At 42.1% G+C, this 25,220-nt stretch overlaps 1 protein-coding gene across 1 annotated transcript in view; it reads left to right on the forward strand.

Moving 5' to 3' along the window:
* LOC139550664 (cadherin-2-like) overlaps positions 1–23,927 on the forward strand; it is a 114,020-nt gene extending 90,093 nt beyond the window's left edge. Inside the window, exons 15-16 of the mRNA XM_071361690.1 lie at positions 14,189–14,353; positions 22,364–23,927. Coding sequence (XP_071217791.1) covers positions 14,189–14,353; positions 22,364–22,570 — 372 coding nt within the window. The 3' untranslated portion in view covers positions 22,571–23,927. The remainder of the gene's footprint in view (positions 1–14,188; positions 14,354–22,363) is intronic.
* The last annotated feature ends 1,293 nt before the right edge of the window (positions 23,928–25,220 follow it).

Genomic DNA, 25,220 nt, shown 5'->3' on the forward strand with positions numbered 1-25,220 from the left:
CTGCCATTACCTGGGTTTTTATTAGTCCATGTGGCACTCATTCTACCAAGAGGAGACAGATGATCAGCCCCTTGCTCACTGGCCATGTGGGAAGTGGAGAATAATGTGGTGCAGAAAGAATATCAAATTCCAGAAACTTCTGTTGAAGTTTTGTAAGTTGATAGAGAAACTCAATCGTGATGAGTGTTCTTTTAGCCCTGCCTGCACTTAAATGCAGTCTCAAACTGAAGTACATCTTTGGGTAACACTTTATTTGGATTGTCCCAAGTAGATGGTTTGTACAGTGGCTTGCGAAAGTATTCACCCCCCTTGGCATTTTTCCTATTTTGTTGCCTTACATTTTTTGGGGGGTTTGTGTCATTTGATTTACTCAACATACCTACCACTTTGAAGATGCAAAATATTTTTAATTGTGAAACAAACAAGAAATAAGACCAAAAAAACAGAATTTGAGCGTGCATAACTATTCACGCCCCAAAGTCAATACTTTGTAGAGCCACCTTTTGCAGCAATTACAGCTGCAAGTCTCTTGGGGTATGTCTCTATAAACTTGGCACATCTAGCCACTGGGATTTTTGCCCATTCTTCAAGGCAAAACTGCTCCAACTCCTTCAAGTTGGATGTGTTCCGCTGGTGTACAGCAATCTTTAAGTAATACCGCAGATTCTCAATTGGATTGAGGTCTGGGCTTTGACTAGGCCATTCCAAGACATTTAAATGTTTCCCACTCAAGTGTTGTTTCCGCAGTATGCTTGGGGTCATTGTCCTGCTGGAAGAGGAACCTCCGTCCCAGTCTCAAATCTCTGGAAGACTGAAACAGGTTTCCCTCAAGAATTTCCCCAAAAATAAACATTTTTGTTTAATCTGACCAGACTACCTTCTTCCATATGTTTGGGGAGTCTCCCATATGCCTGTTGGCGAACACCAAACGTGTTTGCTTATTTTTTTCTTTAAGCAATGGCTTTTTTCTGGCCACTCTTCCGTAAAGCCCAGCTCTGTGGAGTGTACGGCTTAAAGTGGTCCTATGGACAGATACTCCAATCTCCGCTGTGGAGCTTTGCAGCTCCTTCAGGGTTATCTTTGGTCTCTTTGTTGCCTCTCTGGTTAATGCCCTCCTTGCCTGGTCCTTGAGTTTTGGTGGGCGACCCTCTCTTGGCAGGTTTGTTGTGGTGCCATATTCTTAAAATTTTTTTATAATGGATTTAATCATGTGACAGATGATGTGACAATTAGATTGCACACAGGTGGACTTTATTTAACTAATTATGTGACTTCTGAAGGTAATTGGTTGCACCAGATCTTATTTAGGGGCTTCGTAGCAAAGGGGGTGAATACATACGCACGCACCACTTTTCCGTTTGTAATTTTTTTGAATTTTTTTAAACAAGTATTTTTTTTCATTTCACTTCACCAATTTGGACTATTTTGTGTATGTCCATTACATAAAATCCAAACAAAACTATATTTAAATTACAGGTTGTAATGCAACAAAATAGGACAAATGCCAAGGGGGATGAATAATTTTGCAAGGCAGTGTAAATGCTTAGTAATTTTGTATATGTTGACCACATTTAAACTAACTATCCACTAACCCAAATCCTTATCCTAACCCTAAACTTAACCCTTACCCTAGCCCTAACCTTACCCTAACCCTTATTCTTAACCTAACCTTAGCAAGCATTTTCTTATCAACATATTGTTTGTTGATAGTATGACAATCTGTAGATCATCTACATGGGAATATCCAAATAAAGTGTGACCTCTTGATCGCTGTCTAGTTTTTCAAAAGACCCCAGTGGAAAGCTGCATATGATATAGTCGTTATAAATACATATGGAAATTGTTATTTTGAGGCCACACAAACAAAATAGCTTGAAGATCTGGAAAAACAGTCCTGTTATTAAATTACCACCGGGCAATTTTTTCTTGACAGAACAAACCTGTTTATGCAGCCGCAGCAGGTATCCTAATTAATCATTCAATTGTCAAAAGAAAAAAACGGTGGAAAACAGTAACCTCTTAAATTCTCACTCAGAGGAAGGACGCAGTCAGTCAATAGGTGCAGCTCAGGGCCATTGTCAGCCAAACCTTTGCTTTAAGCAGAATATTAAATAGATTTTTGAAGTGAAAATATGCCCTAACAAATTCCTCCCCTTACGGGAAGTGTTTGTTTATCCGATGTTGTTGTGGTTGTTTACTGCCCAGCTCCACCCATTTTAAGATCAAGGGGAGGCTAAAGTCCAACATTTGAATGTCCAGCCACAGGGTTGGTGATTCAATTTGTTGTCCGGGCGTGGCAGGGGAAATGATATGTCTGCGGGTTGGTGCTAAGTGGTGTGATGTGTGAAAAATGGTTACCTTGAGGGCGTAGTGTGTCATCATTATCCAGTTGTGGCTCTGTGGCTGTAATTTTATGGCGTAGTTCTCTGTTACTAAGAGCCCTGACCTCTGGGATGAACCTGTCGCGTAGAAGGTCATGGAAGGGTCACAGGGAGATGGGCTGGAAGGAGGACGGAGGCTAGAGGGGACGCACACATGGCATTCTGCTCTAGGATGTGTAACGGCCATTGTCCCCTTCCAGCCAATGTGACTGTCAATCTGTGTGTTTTGATGTTTATATTAAGAGAAACATGATCAATGTGTTTATATAAAAGAAGCATGATACATGTGTTTTTTGTAAGATAAACATGATCCATGTGTTTATATTAAAATAAACATGATACGAGACCTCCCGAGTGGAGCAGCGGTCTAAGGCGTCACTTATGGACCTGGTTTTAATCCCGGGCTGTATCACAAACGGCCGTGATCGAAATCACATAGGGCGGTGCACAATTGGCCCAGCGTCGTCCGGTTTAGGGGAGGGTTTGGCCTGCGGGGGGCTTTACTTGGCTCATCGCGCTCTAGCGACCCCTTGTGGCGGGCCAGGCGCCTACAGGCTGACCTCAGTCATCAGTTGAACAGTGTTTCCTCTGACACATTGGTGCGGCTGGCTTCCGGGTTAAGCGGGCAGATGTTAATAAGAAGCGCGGTTTAGCGGTGTTTCGGAGGACACATGACTAGACCTTCACCTCCCAAGCCCGTTGGGGTTGCAGCGATGAGATAAGATCGAAATTGGGGAGAAAAAGGGTGTAAAATATTTTTTGTAAAAAATGATCCATGTGTTTATATTAAGACAAACCTGATACATGTGTTTATATGAACAACATTTTTTGTGTGTCTGTGTTTGTGTCTGTTCATATATATTTCCGGCATGTACAGTGCCTTCACTTTTTGTTGTGTTAGAGGCTGAATTCAAAATGTATTAATTTACACACAATACCCCATAATGACAAAGTGAAAAACATGTCTTTAGAAATAATTGCAAATGTATTGAAAATGAAATACAGAAATATCTAATTTACATAAGTATTCACACTGCTGAGTTAATACTTTGTAGAAGCACCTTTGGCAGAGATTACAGCTGTGAGTCTTTCTGGGTAAGTCTCTAACAGCTTTCCAAAAAGGAAAGGAAAGGGGGGATTTGCCCATTATTCTTTTCAAAATTCTTCATTACTAGACAACCATTTTCAGGTCCTGCCAAAGATTTTCAAGTAGATTTAGGCCAAAACTGTAACTCGGCCACTCAGGAACATTCACTGTTTCTTGGTAAGCAACTCCAGTGTAGATTTGGCCTTGTGTTTTAGGTTATTGTCCTGCTGAAAGCTGAATTCATCTCACAGTGTCTGGTGGAAAGCAGACTAAACCAAGTTTTCCTCTAGGATTTTGCCTGTGCTTAGGTTCATTCCGCTTCTTTTTTCATCCTGAAAAACTCCCCAGTCCATAACGATTACAAGCATACCTATAACCTGATGCAGCCACCACTATGCGTGAAAATATGGAGAGTGGTACTCAGTAATGTGTTGTATTTGATTTGCACCAAATATAACACGTGTTTAGGACAGAAGGTTAGAGGCTTTGCCATATTTTTGGGGAGTTTGACTTTAGTGCCTTGTTGCAAACAGGATGCATGCTTTGGAATATATTTATTCTGCACAGGGTTCCATATTTTACCTCTGTCAATTAGGTTAGTATTGTGGAATAACTACAATGTTGTTGATCCTGCCTCGGTTTTCATTATCCTGACACCATTCATATCACCAACATGGATACTTGTTAAAGAAGAGATGGAGAGGGAGAGAGGGACAGAGACACTTAACATTGCCACATTCAGAAACTACTCTCACCTACAATAACCATATATATTTTGCACACGAACCGCGGCCCGGTTCTGTTGTGCATGTGCGATTATGCATGCACAAGTGAACATGCCAAGGGCAAGAAAACCAAGTATCCTGGTAGGCTGCAACCTGGGCAGAGTGAGTCTGACGTCATCAGATAATTTCCATGTCATTGACCGTGTGTCAGTAAGAATCGATGCCGACCTCAAGCCATATGCCAAGGGGACCTTTAGTGGTTTTACTACAAGTCAATGTTTCTTATACCATTGTAGTGACGATAGGTATGAAGGAGTCTATTTCATAGCTATGTTATCCACAGAGGAGCTAACCTCACGATGGAACCGGGCCGTCCCAGTTTGGGAATACCTGGTCTAGGGTATCCGGGATGATGCTATTGATGTGAGTCATGACCACTCTTTCAAAGCACTTCATTACATTTACATTTAAGTCATTTAGCAGACGCTCTTATCCAGAGCGACTTACAAGTTGGTGCATTCACCTTATGATGTCCAGTGGAACAACCACTTTACAATAGTGCATCTAACTCTAAGGGGGGGGGGGGGGGTTAGAAGGATTACTTTATCCTATCCTAGGTATTCCTTAAAGAGGTGGGGTTTCAGGTGTCTCCGGAAGGTGGTGATTGATTCCGCTGACCTGGCGTCGTGGGGGAGTTTGTTCCACCATTGGGGTGCCAGAGCAGCGAACAGTTTTGACTGGGCTGAGCGGGAGCTGTACTTCCTCAGAGGTAGGGAGGCGAGCAGGCCAGAGGTGGATGAACGCAGTGCCCTTGTTTGGGTGTAGGGCCTGATCAGAGCCTGAAGGTACGGAGGTGCCGTTCCCCTCACAGCTCCGTAGGCAAGCACCATGGTCTTGTAGCGGATGCGAGCTTCAACTGGAAGCCAGTGGAGAGAGCGGAGGAGCGGGGTGACGTGAGAGAACTTGGGAAGGTTGAACACCAGACGGGCTGCGGCGTTCTGGATGAGTTGTAGGGGTTTAATCGCACAGGCAGGGAGCCCAGCCAACAGCGAGTTGCAGTAATCCAGACGGGAGATGACAAGTGCCTGGATTAAGACCTGCGCCGCTTCCTGTGTGAGGCAGGGTCGTACTCTGCGAATGTTGTAGAGCATGAACCTACAGGAACGGGTCACCGCCTTGATGTTGGTATGGCTACCAATGTGAGTGCTACGGGGCGGTAATCATTTAGGCAGGTTACCTTCGCTTTCTTGGGCACAGGGACTATGGTGGTCTGTTTGAAACATGTAGGTATTACAGTCTCAGTCAGGGAGAGGTTGAAAATGTCAGTGAAGACACTTGCCAGTTGGTCCGTGCATGCTTTGAGTACACGTCCTGGTAATCCGTCTGGCCCTGCGGCCTGTTTAAAGGCCTTGCTCACATCGGCTACTGAGAGCATTATTACGCAGTCGTCCGGAACAGCTGGTGCTCTCATACATGCCTCAGTGTTGCTTGCCTCGAAGCGAGCATAAAAGGCTTTTAGCTCGTCTGGTAGGCTTGCTTCAATGGGCAGCTCGCGGCTGGGTTTCCCTTTGTAGTCCATAATAGTTTTCAAGCCATGCCACATCTGACGAGCGTCAGAGCTGGTGTTTTAGGATTCAATCTTATTCCTGTATTGACGCTTTGCCTGTTTGATGGTTCGTCGGAGGGCATAGCGGGATTTCTTATAAGCGTACGGATTAGTGTCCTGCTCCTTGAAAGCGGCAGCTCTAGCCTTTAGCTCGATGCGGATGTTGCCTGTAATTCATGGCTCCTGGATGGGATATGTACATACGGTCACCATGGAGAGGACGTCGTCAATGCACTTATTGATGAAGCCGATGACTGATACTCCTCGATGCCATTGGATGAATCCCGGAACATATTCCAGTCTGTAATAGCAAAACAGTTCTGTAGAGTAGCATCCATGTCATCTTACCACTTCCGTATTGAGCGAGTCACTGGTACTTCCTGCTTCAGTTTTTGCTTGTAAGCAGGAATCAGGAGGATAAAATTATGGTCAGATTTGCAAAATGGAGGGCGGAGGAGAGCTTGGTATGCATCTCTGTGTATGGAGTAAAGGTGGTCTAGAGTGTTTTTTCCACTGGTTGCACATGTGATATGCTGGTAGAAATGAGGTAATAACGGATTTAAGTTTGCCTGCATTAAAGTCCCCGGCCACTAGCGCCGCTTCTGGATGAGCATTTTCTTGTTTGCTTATGGCCTTATGGCCTTATGGCCTGTAAATAGACAGCTATGAATAACATAGATGAGAACTCTCTTGGTAGGTAGTGTGGACTACAGCTTGTCATAAGGTACTCTACCTCAGGCGAGCAATACCTCGAGGCTTCTTTAATATTAGACACCGTGCACCAACTGTTATTGACAAATAGACACAACCCCACCCTTCGTCTTACCAGACATAGCTTCTCTGTCCTGCCGTTGCATGGAAAATCCCGCCAGCTCTATATTATCCGTGTCGTTGTTCACCCACGACTAGGTGAAACATAAGATATTACACTTTTTAATGTCCCGTTGGTAGGATAATCTTGATCGTAGATCATTCAATTTATTTTCCAATGATTGCACGTTGGCCAAAAGAATGGATGCAGTGGGGGTTTACTCACTCACCTACGAATTCTCAGAAGGCAGCCCGACCTCCGTTACCCTTTTTCTCCATCTTTTCTTCACGCAAATGACGGGGATTTGGGCCCGTTCCTGAGAAAGCAGTATACCCTTCACGTCGGACTCGTTAAAGAAAAAATCTTCTTCCAGTTCGAGGTGAGTAATCGCTGTTCTGATGTCCAGAAGTTATTTTCAGTCATAAGAGATGGTAGCAGCAACATTATGTACAAAATACGTTTTAAAAAAACTAACAAAATAGCACAGTTGGTTAGGAGCACGTAAAACGGCAGCCATTCTGACTCAGGAGCGGTGAGAGATGATGCACAAAAAAAACGGTATCTACCACGAAATCGCGACACTAATAACCACCCTGGTCAAAATAACTATAAAGAACGTCGCCAGTGAAACGACTATTGCTACAATCAACCCATACAAAGTGTCAGGGCACAAGGGTACCAAAGCGTTCAATGATGCTAAAAACATAAACCAATACTCTCTAAAATATCTGCTAAGAGAAGTACAGAAGCGCCCAAAAAATTGAGAAGGAGGAAAAAGATAAGTCGCCATGACTAGGTGTAGAATTTGTGGAGAACAGGTCCGCCGGAATTAACACCATTAGCGAGGACGTAAACAATCCAATAACCCCCAATCTCACTCGAAACCCAATCCAGTGCACGCTTGATCCAGAAACAAGACCACGGGCTTTGACAATAGACTTCGATACAAATGTTGTAACACACAAGGTAAACAACTTTGCAATAGCCAATTCCACTCAAACTCCGATTAGTCGATCTGTTTTCACCATGAACACAAATGACACATCACGTCGTTGCGAACAATCACTCCACTTTGTGGGGAATATAACTACAAAACGCAACTCTGAAAGTCGCTACCTGGAAACCGTCCTGGAGGACTGCTTAACCTCTCTGGGGTAGGTGGGACACAATCGTCCCACCTGGCCAATAGCCAGGGAAAATACAGAGCGCCATATTCAAATAAAATGATATAAAAATCTAACTTTCATTAAATCACACATGTAAGATACCAAATTAAAGCTACACTCGTTGTGAATCCAGCCAATATGTCAGATTTCAAAAAGGCTTTTCGGCGAAAGCATAAGATGCTATTATCTGATGATAGCACAACAGTAAACAAAGAGAGTAGCATATTTCAACACTGCAGGCACGACACAAAACGCAGAAATAAAAATATAATTCATGCCTTACCTTTGACGAAATTATTTTGTTGGCACTCCAATATGTCCCATAAACATCACAAATGGTCCTTTTGTTCGATTAATTCCGTCGATATATATCCAAAATGTCAATTTATTTGGCGCGTTTCATCCAGAAAAACACAGCTTCCAACTTGCGCAACGTCACTACAAAATATATCAAAAGTTACATGTAAACTTTACCAAAACATTTCAAACTACTTTTGTAATACAACGGTAGGTATTTTTAAACGTTAATAATCGATCAATTTGAAGACGGGATGATCTGTGTTCAATACAAAAAGAAAACAAACTGACGCAACTTTTTTGGTAATGTGCCTCTCTCAAACAATTTACTTCAAGTGACCCTCCTTTACGATGGCCGTACTTCTTCATTACACAAAGGAATAACCTCAATTTCCAAAGACTGGTGACATCCAGTGGAAGCGGTAGGAACTGCAAACAAGTCCCTTAGAAATCTGGTGTCCCAATGAAAACTAATTGAAAAGACAGTGACCTCAAAAAAAAAATGGTTTGTCCTCTGGGTGTTTGTATGCGGGGCGCTGTCCTCAGATTATTGCATGGTTTGCTTTCGCCATAAAGCCTTTTTGAAATTTGACACAGCGGCTGGATTAACAAGAAGTTAACTTCTCTAGGGTAGGGGGCAGCATTCGGAATTTTGGATGAAATGCATGCCCAAATTAAACTGCCTGTTTCTCGGGTCCAGAAGATATGATATGCATATAACTGGTTTTGGATAGAAAACACTCTAAAGTTTCCAAAACTGTTAAAATAGTGTCTGTGAGTATAACAGAACTGATTTGGCAGGCGAAAACCTGAGAAGAATTTTATTCAGGAAGTAGTTTTGTTTTTGTAGTTTTCTATTCAATGCCATTACAGTATCCATTGAATTTGGACTCAAATTGCAGTTTCTATGCCTTCCACTAGATGTCAACAGTCTTTAGAAATTGTTTCAGTCTTGTATTCTGAAAAATTAGGAAGTAAGAGCAGTCTGAATGACTGGAGCCTAAAGTGTCACGGAGCTTTTTCATGCGAAAAACCGAGAGAGTGCCTTTCTTGTTTACATTTTAAATTGACGACGTTATTGTCCGGTTGAAATATTATCGATTATTTAGGCTAAAAACAACCTGAGGTTTGAATGTAAACATCGTTTGACATGTTTCTATGAACTTTACGGATACAATTTGGATTTTTTGGTCCTCCTGTTTTGACTGCGTTTGAGCCTGTGGATTACTGAAGAAAACGTGCGAACAAAACTGAGGTTTTTGGGTATAAAGAGACTTTATCGAACAAAAGGAACATTTATTGAGTAAATGAATGTCTGCTGAGTGCAACCATATGAAGATCATCAAAGGTAAGGGATGAATTTGATCTCTATTTCTAAATTGTGTAACTGTTCTACCTGGCTGGCTACTGTTTGTAAAGATTTGTCTCGTGGGCTATGTTCTCAAATAATCGTAAGGTATGCTTTCGCCGTAAAGCATTTTTTAAATCTGACACCGTGGTTGGATTCACAAGAAGTTCATCTTTAAACCTATGTAAAATATGTTTTGTTTTCTGAATTTTTATAATGACTATTTCTGTATTTGAATTTGGCGCCCACCAGTTTCACTGGCTGTTGAAGAGGTGGGACGCTAACGTCTCACGTACCCAAGAGAGGTTAAGCTTTATTTTGATGTATAACACATATATTTTCAAGAATGTTAAATATTTGAATTTGGTATATTTGAATTTTGCGCTCTGCAATTTCACCGGATGTTGACCAGGTGGGACCCTACCGTCCCAGCTAGTCTCCTGGGGTACCAATGCCAGCAACAGTCAATCCAGCCACAGTCAGTAAGAAGGTTAGAGACCTAACAAGTCAAATTGCCCTTGATAACAGGTAGGTAGTAGTCACTCAGATTGCAACATGTGGAAGGGAATCTCCAAAACAGTAATCTGATGGTTAACACACATGTCGCTAATAAATAGCAATGCCGTCGGGGGTACGCCAAATAATAATGTGATTCACTTTTGAAAATTATTTTTAAAAACTCTCACCTGAGTAGCCTCGTTTCACTGCCAAAAATTCAACCATCTAGTGTTCAGCGAAATAACAACACAATGTCAAATTCAGATATTCTAGTCAAATAATTCACATCCAATCTCATTAACCGTTACTCTCTCGTGGGAATTCTACTAACGGTCCGTATGTAGCCAAAAGTAGCTGCTGCTCATTCCGTTCCTCAGCCACAGTGTGTTATATGTGCAAAAGTACTTGGGCCCTGTCGTTCCACCCCGCTCCAGCGGCCAGGGTCCGAAACTCCAGCGCAAAGTCCTGCGGGCTCCTCGTCTCCTGCCTAAGTTGGAACAGACGTTCACCCGCCGCTCGGCCCTCCGGTGGGTGGTCGAACACGGTCCGGAACTGGCGGGTGAACTCAGGGTAGTGGTCCCTTGCGGAGTCTGGACTATTCCACACTGCGTTGGCCCACTCCAGGGCTCTACCCGTCAGACAGGAGACGAGGACACTCACACTCTCCTCTCCAGAGGGAGTCGGGCGAACGGTAACCAGGTACAGTTCTAACTGGAGCAAGAATCCCTTACACTAGGCAGCCGTTCCGTCGTACTCCCTGGGGGGGCGCGAGCCGAAGAGCGCTGGGTCCGGATGTCACCGGAGAAGTAGGTTGAAGAGGCGGAGGAGGAGCTGGGGACGAGGTAGGGAGACCACTCCTCTCCCATCTGTCCATTCTCTCCATCATCTGGTCCATCGCCGTCCCTATGCGGTGTAGAATGGCCGTGTGATGGAGGACACGCTCTTCCATGGATGGGAGGGGGTGCGCAGCTGCTACTGCTGACTCCATATAATGGTGCGGGCTTCTGTCACGTTAGCTAGGCACGTTAGCTAGGAGTGGTGGGTGTGGAGTCAAGCGCAGAGAGCCACGTTCCAAATGAGAATGTATATTCCAAATATGGGTCAAGCCAAAAACCACAGGCACAAATGACCACAAAGACAGGAATGAAAACAAACCGTATAGGAATAAAACACGAACATCCACTGACAGAAAAATAAACAAGCCCGCACAAAAGCATACGGGCCCTGAAGGCTTAAATAGCCCTGAATTAACGACAGACAAGAAACAGGTGAAAACAATCAAGACAAAACCAACAGAAAAGGGAAAAGGAATCGGTGGCAGCTAGTAGACTGGTGACGACGACCACCGAGCGCCGCCCGAACAGGGAGAGGAGCCACCTTCGGTGGAAGTCGTGACAGTGATACCATTAATAAGAAGGGGCTAGAGGCGTCGTATATGGTGAGCTACCGAGTGGCTAGGACAGGCAAGCCCCATACTATTGTGGAGAACTGAATTATTCCTGCTTCCGCGGATATGGCTGGAACAATGCTGGGGGAAAAGGCCAAAAAAACTATACAGACAGTGCCTTCATCAAACAACACTGTTTCATGACGCATCAGTGACATGGCAGGAGATGTTTCGAAACAATTACTGAAAATGTGAAAATGCTGCCCCCTATCATAAAGAAGTTAATGTGTGAAAGTTACATATTTCAAAAAAATATTTTTGAATTTCCCGCGCTGCCTTTTCAGCGGAATGTTGTCGAGGGGTTCCGCTAGCGGAACGCCTGCGCTAGAAAGGTTAAATGTATTTGGTTAAGGTATATGTAAACTTCCAACTTCAACTGTATGTAGTGTGTATACTTTCGGAGTTACAATATTTCCTTTATAACATTTTTAATGACATCACGAAATAACAAACATGACATTAGTGTTATATAGATCGCTTCTGACTTTTCCCCACATTCTACGTTCAAAATATTGTTCCAGTATTCGCTTTTGATCGTGTTAGAGTTTCACCGGGAAAAGGTCTGTTGAGACTAAGCACATTGCTTTGGTGAATTTTGAGAGCACAGGCCTGGATCTTCTCCCTTGATTTACAACAGGGCGTGAGTGTCAATCCCAACTAGTTCTATCCTACCCCCTCTATGGGTGAAAGGGGGTCTGATTGAAGTTAGTCATTGCAAACCTGATCTGACCTATTTGGATTCTCGTGGTTAGTCATGAAACTGTTTTAGTCACCATTGGCCTCATGGTGAAATCCCAGAGCGGATTCCTTTCTCTCCGGCAACTGAGTTAGGAAGGACACCTGTATCTTTGTAGTGACTGGGTGTATTGATACACCATCCAAAGTGTAATAACTTTTATTTTTGACCCATCTACCAATAGGTTCTCTTCTTTGCGAGGCATTGGAAAATCTTCCTGGTCTTTGTGGTTGAATCTGTGTTTGAAATTCACTGCTGGACTGAGGGACCTTACAGATAATTGTATATGTGGAGTACAGAGATACGGTAGTCATTCAAAAATTAAAGTAAACACTATTATTTCACACAGAGTGAGTCCATGCAACTTATTAAGTGACTTGTGTGGTGGAAATTCTAACCAAGTGAGAGAGACGTTGTGATTTCTTCAAACAATCATACTTTAATATTGATTAATTATTGCAGTAATGGAGCTGGTCAATGACCACCCGTAGTTGACCGTTGAGAGCCCAGTGAGCAGAACTGTGCCACTGCATTTTATAGTTAAGACACATCCTCCTGAATACGTGACAAACAACAGATATCTGGAATGGGTGAAAAGGTTAGGATTTGTATAAAATAAATGAATAATTCACATCAGATAGTATCTGCTGTGAAGACTGTTCTCATTGTATAGAAACCAGGGTTTGGCCTCCAAGACGAGGTTCTTCTCATCAGCTATCCATACCAGAGCCATCTCTTCCCTGCTACCTCATAGTACACAAACACCAACTCATTCTATGGAATGCAGGCTGTAGGTTTTATTACCAAGCTATCATAAATCCCTTGCTACCCCATCTCAGTCCACACAGACACAGATGAGAGTAATGAGAAACCGTATTCGATGCAATAACAGTATTATAACATAATCTTGTAATTTTCTACCATACTTGTTAAGCAAATATTTACTCTAGAACTTATTTAGGTTTGCCATAACAAAAGGGATTGAAAACTTATTAACTCAAGACATTTCAGCTTTTCATTTTTTATAAATTTTTCATTTGACGTTATGGGGTATTGTGTGTAGGCCAGTAAAAAAAATCTCAATTCAATCCATTTTAAATCCAGGCTGTAACACAACAAAATGCTGAAAAAGTCAAGGGGCGTGAATACTTTCTGAAGACACTGTATGTGTTTATATGGACCATCTTTAATCATGCAAATGTTCGCATGTGTGTGTGTTTGTTTGCGTGTGTGTGTATGTGTGTGTGTGTGTGTGCGTGCGAGCGTGTAAATGTGCATAGTTATATGTGCAAGTAAGCAGGGACAATTTTGAAGGGGGATATTAGAGATGGATGGATTACCGAAAATCTGCTGAGGGACAATCCATCATACACGCTTATTAAACACACAGCTATTTTCCCATGGCATTCTCTCCATCATATCTTCTCTGATAGCATATCAGTCCAGCTCCTCACTGCTGTCTTCTCATCCACATCACAACTCTCTCTCTCTCGCTCTCTCTCGACACTGCACAAACCAAACAAGCCAGTCAGGTTGCCGTGGCAATGTTAATAGGATAATTAATGGCTTATGCATATCCGCTATTCCGTGCCTAGGGCTTGATTACAGCAGAACAGTTTCCTGTGCACCCTTCCAGAAGAACACCTCTCTATTGCAACTGGCTTGTTGACTGATGCTCTGTTTCTTAGCCTTGACCGTGACGCTGGATATGGTTAAAAGCAGCTAACTGTCTAAGTGATGTTTACAAACAGTCTAAAGTCCACCCATTGATAGGATTCTTTTGCTCTAATGTTACAAGGTCGCTCATGATTATGGCTGGAATGGAGTAAATGGAATGGCATAAAACACATATAAACCATATGTTTGATGTATTTGATACCATTCCACTGATTCCACTCCAGCCATTACCATGAGCCTGTCCTCCCCAATTAAGGTGCCACCAACCTCTTGTGGTGTGTATGGATCCGAGTCTGGGGCCGGTTGGGGGGGTTCTGCCCATGCCAAGCTCCTCTCCCCAGCTCTGTGAGGATATACACTTATCTCTGGCTCCTTGCTGACTCCCATCTGCCTCTCCCCTCCCCTCCAGGATTACGACTTGAGCCAGCTCCAGCAGCCCGACACGATAGAGCCTGATGCCATCAAACCCGTGGGGATACGGCGTATGGACGAGAGGCCGCTGCACCCTGAGCCCCAGTACCCTATAAGGTCAGCAGCCCCACACCCAGGGGACATCGGAGACTTCATCAATGAGGTAAAAAACAACATCTAGAGTAATGCAACAGGGAGAGGAAATTGCCTCCCTCAAAGTCCATTGTCAATGGCAAGATCAGGAGGATTTAGAGAATGATTTCATTCAATTGTCAATATAGTGAAATGAAGCGAATGCTTCGAAATAAAGGAAAACAGAGGTAGATGGTGCAGGCTTCACTTTTGAATTTCGTTGAGGTTAAATTAGCAAGCTCTTCCCCTGTACTCATGGAAGTATTGATTGAAACAAAAGCAGACACATGCCTTAATTTTGCTGGACCCCAGGAAGAGTAGCTGCTTCCTTGGCAGCAGCTAATGGGGATCCATAATAAATACAAATACAAACATGAAAGGTTAATGAATTTCATGAATAAACTTTCCCTTTTTGAATTTAAAATTACATGAATATAGCTAGGTTACGATCTAATTGGCAATAGATTTTCATGCAAATATTCTAAAATACGCATAAAAACAACTTGCATTCTCTCACCAGAGATGTGTTTCCATCAAATTGACTTGTTGCAGATAAATGGCTGTGCGTGATGACGTAGTGCACATAAAAATACATTTTCTGGTCAAATTCCCATGTACCGAATAAAAAATACAAGTGAAATGGGTTGCCATTGCATTTTAACTCTGCTGATGGTTTTCTCACAAAAAATGTTGCATTATATAGTGTGCCCACTCTGGTATTGGCACGTGCGCTATAGCCAACAGCGCAGATAGAGTGCAGATAGAGTCCATGTATAGCCTACATGATGAGATATTTGTATTTGTCAAACTTCAGCCAAGCATCGATTATCATGTCACCCTAAAAAAAAATTGGAAAGGAGCATCAAGCTCATCACGTTGCACTTTCACCACCCTGTGAAGTTCCTCATAACTTATTTAATCTGTAGCCTGACTTGTTGGTTTTCCAACAAGTCGTAGTGGGAGGACCACATAACATGACCAATATTTGCGCATAAAAAAGTTTCCACCGACATTTCTCGCATGAATTAATTTTACCTACACAAAATGATCCCACCTTGTCTAGCATTGTTTTGTTTACATTTGGAAAGGCCTGTCATTACGTTTTTTATCCGTCATGTTCTTTACTTGCATAAAAAGGTTGATGGAAACCTCACTTTTTTTTTTCATTGATAAATCTTCACTATTTATGTGTCCAATTTAAATTAGCTAAATCCACACATGTTATTATGAGTATTCAAAGAGTTCACTTGTAGATCATTTTATTTTTCTCTTAGCCGTGTAGCATGGGATGGAGTTAGCTTTAGACATCGCTCTGTATATATCTAGTGTGATGAGAAAGAGAAGCACATTGGCTTTCCATAGAGGCACCCTGTTCTGTTCAACATGGCCTCGCTTGCCTCAGGCCACCATTGAGTCCAGCGGGGGAATTTATAATGAAAAGACAGTCATGTATTCTTCACCAGCTCCAACAGACAATACTTTCACAGTATTACAAAGTGAGTTCTCTCCTTCTCCCAGTTTTTGGCCTATTCCCATGTTTTTAGATTAGAACTTGCCCTTTCAGCTCAGCTTCCCCTACTCACGCTATATCTCTCCCATTCCCCCTCCTTCGCTCTCTCGCTCTCTCAGAAAAGTCCTGAATACACTTAATGCTCCTGTCAGCTCAATTTATATAGAGTGAGTTTCAGTGTTTTGCCCAGTGAGCAAAAAAAAGTTGCAAAACTGAGCAACTTGTTGGAGCAGAGAAAAGTCTGCTGTTTAATGTATTCTTTCTATACAAGGACAGGAAGATGTTGTGGGCCGGAGCATCCTGACCCAGACATCCACATTACAGGCAGTACATGTCAGCCTGTTTCCCATAACACACACACACACAGGCGGTCATGGTAGATTCTATCCACTACACCCTGCTGGCAGCTAGTTTATGCCTTGTTGTCATTGGGGTTGGAATCTGACCTGGCTGCCCAGGGAGAGGGTTTGGAGGGGGGTGAGGGTGGGGTTACGGGTCTGGGCTCAAACTCTGGAGTGTGCACACAACCCCATGCCTACAGAGCCTTTGGCAGTTAATTCAAAAAGGGGGAGTTAAAAGTGAAGCATAGGTCTCAAATCCTCCTAAGAATTTAGCCTCTCGGAGTGGCCAACAATAGTCTATTATTCAGCTTTTAGTCTGTTCAGGGAGGTAATGTCTGGGAAATCAGCCTCACCATACACATAACCTTTTGTTGGCAACAGGTGCTGGATGAAAAGTTCACACAGTTTTAGATTTAAGATTTAGATGTTATCGGAGAGGAAAGTTTTTCCATTCAACATTTCAACTGGTGAAATTAACAGAGAAATTTGCTATTGCAAATTTTTATTTCACCTTTATTTAACCAGGTAGGCTAGTTGATAACAAGTTCTCATTTACAACTGCGACCTGGACAAGATAAAGCAAAGCAGTGCAACACAAACAACCACACAGAGTTACACATGGAATAAACAAACAAAGTCAATAAAACAATAGAAAAAGTATATTTACAGTGTGTGCAAATGAGGTAGGATAAGGGAGGTAAGGCAATAAATAGGCCATAGTGGTGAAATAATTACAATATAGCAATTAAACACTGGAGTGACAGATGTGCAGAAGATGAGTGTGCAAGTAGAGATACTGGGGTGCAAAGGAGCAAAATTTATAAATAAATAACAGTATGGGGATGAGGTAGTTGGATGGGCTATTTACAGATGGGCTATGTACAGGTGCAGTGATCTGTGAGCTGCTCTGACAGCTGGTGCTTAAAGGTAGTGAGGGAGGTATGAGTCTCCAGCTTCAGTGATTTTTGCAGTTCGTTCCAGTCATTGGCAGCAGAGAACTGGAAGGAAAGGTGGCCGAAGGAGGAATTGGCTTTGGGGATGACCAGTGAAATATACCTGCTGGAGCGCGTGCTATGGGTGGCTGCTGCTATGGTGACCAGTGAGCTGGGATAAGGTGGGGCTTTACCTAGCCAAGACTTATAGATGACCTGGAGCCAGTGGGTTTGGCGACGAATATGAAGCGAGGGACAGCCAATGAGAGCATACAGGTCGCAGTGGTGGGTAGTATATGGGGCTTTGGTGACAAAACGGATGGCACTGTGATAGACTGCATCCAAATTGCTGAGTAGAGTGTTGGAGGATATTTTGTAAATGACATCGCCGAAGTCAAGGATCGGTAGGATAGTCAGTTTTACGAGGGTATGTTTGGCAGCATGAGTGAAGGATGCTTTGTTGCGAAATAGGAAGACAATTCTAGATTTAATTTTGGATTGGAGATGCTTAATGTGCGTCTGGAATGAGAATTTACAGTCTAACCAGGCACCTAGGTATTTGTAGTTGTCCACATATTCTAAGTCAGAACCGTCCAGAGTAGTGATGCTCGACGGGCAGGCAGGTGTGGGCAGCGATCGGTTGAAGAGCATGCATTTAGTTTTACTTGCATTTAAGAGCAGTTGGAGGCCATGGAAGGAGAGTTGTATGGCATTGAAGCTCGTCTGGAGGTTAGCTAACCTCACTAGGGGTGTGGGACGCTAGCATCCCACCTGGCCAACATCAAGTGAAATTGCAGAGCGCCAAATTCAAAACCAGAAATACTCATTATAAAAATTCATGAAACATACAAGTGTTATACATGGGTTTAAAGATAAACTTCTTGTTTATCCAACCACTGTGTCAGATTTCAAAAAGGCTTTACAGCGAAAGCAAACCATGCGATTATCTGAGAACAGCGCCCAGCAGACAAATCATTACAAACAGTTAGCAGCCAAGAAGAGGAGTAACAAAAGTCAGAAATAGCGATAAAATGTATCACTTACCTTTGATCATCTTCATATGGTTGCACTCCGAAGACTCCATGTTACACAATAAATGTTTGTTATGTTCGATAATGTCCCTCTTTATGTCCAAAAACCTCAATTTTGTTGGTGCGTTTTGTTCAGCACTCCATTGGAACAAAGAGCGGTCAGAACAGACAGACGAAAAATCTAAAAAGTACCATAAAAGTTTGTAGAAACATGTCAAACGATGTTTAAAATCAATCCTCAGGTTGTTTTTGTCATAAATAATCAATAATATTTCAACCGGACAAAAGCTTCGTCAATAGAAAAGGAGAAACAAGAAAGGCGCGCTCCCGATCACGCGCTGGACTCATGTCTGGACATTTCCACTGTCCTCTCATTGAAAGTTCTGTATCTCCCTCATTTTTCAGAGTAAAAGCCTGAAACAATGCCTAAAGACTGGCCACATGTAGAGGAAGTCATAGAGATTATGAACTGGGTCCTAAGTCTTTGTTTGGTGGATAGGCTTTCAATGGAAAAACAGGCATTTCAAAATAAAAGCACTTCCTGGATGGATTTTCCTCAGGTTTTCGCATGCCATATCACTTCTGTTATACTCACAGACATTATTTTAACAGTTATGGAAACTTTAGAGTGTTTTCTATCCAAACCAAATTATATGCTTATTATAAGCTTCTGGGCCTGAGTAGCAGGCAGTTTACTTTGGGCACGCTTTTCATCCAAAATTCCAAATGCTGCCCCCTACCCTAGTGAAGTTAACTTTTACTGCCTCAGAAACCCGGATCCGGGAGCACCCCCCACCCCCCACACACTGATTAGCATAGATAGCATAGCTTCAGAAGTAGATAGTAGCATCTAAATATCATTAAATCACAAGTCCAAGACACCAGATGAAAGATACAGATCTTGTGAATAAAGCCACCATTTCAGATTTTTAAAATGTTTTACAGGGAAGACAAAATATGTAAATCTATTAGCTAAACACGTTAGCAAAATACACCACTATTCTAACTCCATCAGTTTCTTACTCCTTCAGGTGCTATCACCAATTCGGCTCAACTAAGATATTGATAGCCAATAACCTATAAAAAAAACCATCAGATGACAGTCTGATAACATATTCATGGTATAGGATAGTTTTTGTTAGAAAAAAGTGCATATTTCAGGTAGAAATCACAGTTTACAATTGCACCGACCATCACAAATCCACTAGAATTACTAGATAGAGCAACGTGTATGACCAATTTACTCATCATAAAACATTTCATAAAAATAGACAAAGCATAGCAATGGAAAGACCCAGTTCTTGTGATTTCAGACCATATTTCAGATTTTCTAAGCGTTTTTCAGCGAAAACACAATAAATCGATAAGTTAGCATACTACATGTTCCAACGTTACCAGAGCATCGATTCCAGCCAAAGAGCGCTATAACGTAACCACCGCCAAAAGATATTAATTTTTTCACTAACCTTCTCAGAATTCTTCCGATGACACTCCTGTAACATCATTTTACAACATACATATACAGTTTGTTCGAAAAGGTGCATATTTAGCCATACAAAACCGTGGTTACACAATGAAAATACTAGGAAATCAAGCCTCAATATGTCTGACGTCATCTATCAGAGTGATCTAGTTTAATTAAAAGCTAATCATATACTTGACTAAAAAATACAGGGTTGACAGGAATCGAAAGACAAATTAGTTCTTAATGCAACCGCTGATTTACATTTTTAAAATTATCCTTACTTTTCAATACAGGGTTGGCCAAGTGAAGCTATACCAAACAAAATGGCGATATATGCGTTTAAAATATTTCGACAGAAACACGGTTTATCATATTAAATATTGCTTACTTTGAGCTGATCTTCCATCATATTCTTGGGCAATGTATCCTTTCTATGTTATAAACGTCTTTTGGTCGATAGATGTCCTCTGTCCTTCGAAATGTCCATCACCAACGACCGACACCCTAAAGCGTGTCCAAACTTTCAGAGTGCACGACAAAGAAATTCCTCAAAATCGCACTAAACGGATATAAATTGATATAAAACGGTTAAAATTCACTACATTATGATGTTTTTAACAACTATAACGACTGAAAACATGACCGGAGAAATACTGCTGGTTAGAAAACGATTTGGAACGAGGCAGGTCCGATGTCCTTTACGCTTCAGGCGCACGTTGAGAAAGGGTGGTCTCTGTACATTTTCGTCTTTTATAATGGCTGTGAACGTCCCATCGATTCCATTGAAAACGTGATGACGTACAGACACCCAGAGGAAGACGTAGGCAGTGTCGGTTTCTTCATAGCATTCACTGTCGCCTTAAAAACAGACCCCAGATCAGAGGTAAAAATTTCTGAAATCTGAACCCTGTCATGAAAAGTGCTGTAGAAATTGTTCTGTACCACTCAGAGACAAAATTTCAACTCCTATAGAAACTATAGACTGTTTTCTATCCAATAATAACAATAATATGCATATTGTACGATCAAGAATTGAGTACGAGGCAGTTTAATTTGGAAATGTAAAAAAAAAAATAATGCTAACAGCTCCCCCTATTGACAAAAGGTTAACACAATGTCCAAAGAAGGGCCAGAAGTATACAGAATGGTGTCGTCTGCGTAGTGGTAGATCAGAGAATCACCAGCAGCAAGAGCGACATCATGATGTATACAGAGAAAAGAGTCGGCCGAGACTGCCAGAGGTCCGGACAACAGGCCCTCCGATTTGACACACTGAACTCTGTCTGAGAAGTAGTTGGTGAACCAGGCGAGGCAGTCATTCTCTGAAATCTCTGAATAGGATGTTATTCAATTCAATGAGAGACCTGTATTGTGAGCAGTGGAACAGAAGAGAAAGTCAGGGCAGACAAGGAAAGACAGGACAGCACAATGTTTTCTTAAAATGGACTATTGTCTCTCTCACACAGTGGATGATTCAATCTTAGTGGAATTAGGAGGATGAAGCTTTGTGATTGGCTTACTTTGTCACACTGCCAGTGGGGTGGTGGTTATGCCGAATGGGGCTCTATCCACCGGACCAGTGATGGCAGTAATTGTAATGAACGATCCCTCTGTCATATTTCCCACCAAATGATCAGCGCCACAGCCCTGAGCAAACATTTAGCGAAGGCTAACAAGTGGAAAATAATCACTAAGCGTTGAGGCACTTTGTTTCAATCTATCCTTTATTTGAGAGAGAGCGCTAGAGACAGAGAGCGCGAGAGACAGAGAGCGCGAGAGAAAGTGGTAGTGGTGTTGTCACAACAAAATGGAAGAGCTCCAATACATATCTGACATGTTTCTAATGAGTCTAGTGGCTCGGTCGTGATTCTGTGTGGTGCTCGGTTTCTCTTAATTCGGTTATTAATTGTTAGATTTCAGTGGCAGTGATAAGAGATTGGATTCAGGCCTGAGCCCAATGCAGTTCATGGCCAGAGCACATCTCCAATGATAGATAAGCAATCCAACCAGGAATGGGCTATGAAACAATAGCAACCCATAAGGACATCTCACGCGGCAATGAGAGTTTCTGGGAATGTTAAGTACAGTCTTCAAAATGTAAACCCCCTCCAATCCCACCCTACCTTCTGGAACACACGCACTGGAACAGATACATATACTGTACACACGCACACGCACACACACCCACACACTGCTCTGCACCGTTCCCCAGTCCGGCAAAACTTAAACACATGAAATGGAGGGGGTATGTAGTACTACATCATGGTCCAGAATGTGGTGGCGAAAGCTGCCATATTGTCAGTGCCACTACAGTGATCTCCTCCTCTCAGCGCTCCAAGCCCCTCAGGCAGCGCCTGTGGAGAGGGGAGTGAAGGAGGGTTGAGGATGGAGGGCCAGCTCATCAGTGGCAGCCTTCCAGTGAGCTGAGGCATTTGGTCATGCTCAATCTCAGCATTTGATCAAGTTCTAGATAATCCTGAATGCCAGAAACATCAGGGAGAATCACAGCCAAAATGCTGTGCTGCAGACGGACAGTTAGAACCGGACCTGATTTTCTGATCATGTAGAAGGGAGGAAAACAAAGGAAATGTGTCTAATATTAGCCTTTGTAGGTGGAAGTGGGGGATAAGAACATGTCTGTGAATGTGAATGGCATCTTGTAGTGGTAGTCAGACAGGGACTGGGTCTGTCATGGTGGACTGGCTGGCCTTAATCTCCTCACTCATCTAACCGTGTTTTTTTATTTCCTCCTGTCCATCCAGGGACTTAAGGCAGCAGACAACGACCCCACAGCCCCGCCCTACGACTCCCTGCTGGTGTTCGACTACGAGGGCAGTGGTTCCACAGCCGGCTCCCTAAGCTCCCTCAACTCCTCCAGCAGCGGAGGGGACCAGGACTACGATTACCTCAACGACTGGGGCCCTCGCTTCAGAAAACTGGCAGACATGTACGGAGGGAGCGACGACTAGGAGACAAGACCTACAAAAACAAGATGACAAAGAATGGTGAACCCAGGAAAGTAGAAAATATATTTTGTTTTCCTCTCGATGGACGTGGACAGGTTCTGATTACCGATATTCCCCTGACCGAGTGGTGACAGGAACAATGACAGAAAAGTACAAAAAATTACAGCATAATTTCAAAATATTTTCAAAAAACAACCAACCTAGGCTTATTGTTGTAGTCTACGCATACATATGCTTGTTGAAGGTTTAGGCATACGCTGAAATGTGGTCCAGTTTTGGAGAAGGGGAGGGAACATTGGTGAACTGTCACTGTTTGGATCGTTGATATTGAGAGCGCTCAGTTACACTTGAATTTCACAGTACAGAAGCACTGGGATATAATGTGCCTTTTTGTACATTTTTTGGGGATCTGAATGATTAGTTTTATGTTCAAGGCTTTAATGGTACTGACTTTTGGAGTGATTTCAAAACATAAAGTATGTTAAACTATGGTATGCTTCTACATGCTTTTTTTGGTTACACAATACTGCTGTTTGTTGAACAATGATTATTTAATTGAATTACCAAGAGGAAGAGATGATGAAGGATCCTTTGTTAACTTGGATGGGGAGAAACAACTGAGGACAGCACTGTACAGTATGCTAGAATTTTTGACTTTTTTCACTAAAACATATAACTTATGCAGCTGGTTGCAAATAAAGGGAGTCATAAATGATACTTTTATAGCGGAATACATTTTTTTTTCTTTTTTCTGAAGTGGTGTAGTACTTTACAAAAACAGCAACTGTTTATCTTCTTCTAATCCATGTACACTTCATTTGCCTTGGTCATCATCTGGTACTTTCAACTTTTTCTTCACTGTAAAGAAAATGTGTACATAATATTTTTCTTTTTTTTTCTTTTGATGTAGTCTATGAAGCAGTGCAAAAAGTTCTGAACTTGTAAATGTATAATTTGGACTACAAAAATAAAAGGTTTTGCATGTTTTTATCTTTTCACAATAACAAAAATGATAAAAAAAATGTTATTTACAAAATGTATTTACAAAGCAAAAAAATAAAAACCAGGTGACATTACATGTGTAGAAGATAAGTTAAGAAAGTATTTTGTATAAAATGAAGAAACAACTGAACAAAAAAAATGAAAAAATTGCTATCTTGTCAGCACAACTGTTTGAATTTGTACCAAAAAAAGGGTGTGGGTGGGGTGTTGTGGTACCCACCGTTGGCACTAATTACTGAATCAGCTTTAAGACTGGGAAAGGTTTTTGTCTGAAGCTTTGTGGATAATCGTATGTACTGGAATACAAATGATACATCTGACCCCAACAATCCGAATAAAATGCTAATTTTGGAGCTAACGATCGTCTCTTTATTTCTTGAATCCTCAAACTCAGCATTGTTTCTTATGAATAACAACCACTTTTACAAGAAAAGTAGCTATTGACCAACATTTGATTGTACCTTTTTCTACCAAGAGGAGGAATATGTATTTCACGCTTAATTTCTTTTCAGTTTGTTGTAAATGTTTGTTTACAGTAAATACGAGTAGAGATGCGTGAGTGTACTTTAGTTTTCTGGTCAATATTCAAAGGGCATTAAACAGATATTCAGAATCTCTTATGTCCTCCTCACCAAGGTCATCAAGCACATATCGATCAGCTACAGCCAGCTGTTATCTGCCTGGTTCTGGAGTGTACAACACTCCAGAGAGGAGCTAGCTGACCTAGTGAGAGGAAGGACACTCAGCCCAGCAGGGCTCTGCCTTCAGGGGATATGCATGTATACTGGTCACAAGGGACTGTGGGAAGTAGGGGTGAGAAGAAAAAAATGTGAGGAGGAGGACAGAGAGATGAAAGGGTGTCACACTAACTACTGCTCTAGCTATCATGCACATAACATATCTGGATGCTGCTATCACAGACACATCAGTCACAGTGGCGGCCACTGATTGTCTGAATACCCGGGTCGCGAGGTGGTTAGAGTTGTCAACAAAGCAGTATGACAGAAATATGATGCCAAGTTTTGGAACTAACGGTAGTTTCTTTGAGAAGAGAAATAAAGCAATCTGTGCCTTTGAACAACAGCATAAATACACCCATTTCACTTTTGCATGTCAAAACCTGAATGACCACTGCTGCACATGCTGCCACTGTTTTGAACAGATTCGATTATACTATTTAGAACGAGCAGCCAGCTCAGGAATGAGCAAGTGCACCAGGGAGAATGCAACTAGTAGCATGCAGATGCAATAAGTTATCACATTATCTACCTGGGGATAGCTAGCTAGCATAATGTCTTAAAGCATGATATGCGCTAGCCAGTTAACTTTCATTCTGAAATAACTTAGTATTTCCGAGCTAGATTAGTTTAGAAAGTCTTGGTATTGGCATGGGAGCTAACTAGCTAGCATGTTACCAGCTAACTACAGCTAGCTACTTAAAAGGTAGATAACTGGTTATTATGACCCCAAAAATCTACAAAACTATTTCTCAAAATTACTGTAGCTGGCTAATGATTTTGATCATGCTTTGTGATACTGTCACAATGTCTGGAGTGGTGGGTGCGGAGTCAAACGCAGAGAGCAGAGGATACTGGGGAAACCGGAATTTATTATGTTTCCAAAGCTAATGCCCAAAACAACAGGCGAAATA

The sequence above is a fragment of the Salvelinus alpinus genome, chromosome 23 (genome assembly GCF_045679555.1).
Source record: "Salvelinus alpinus chromosome 23, SLU_Salpinus.1, whole genome shotgun sequence".
NCBI lineage: Eukaryota > Metazoa > Chordata > Actinopteri > Salmoniformes > Salmonidae > Salvelinus > Salvelinus alpinus.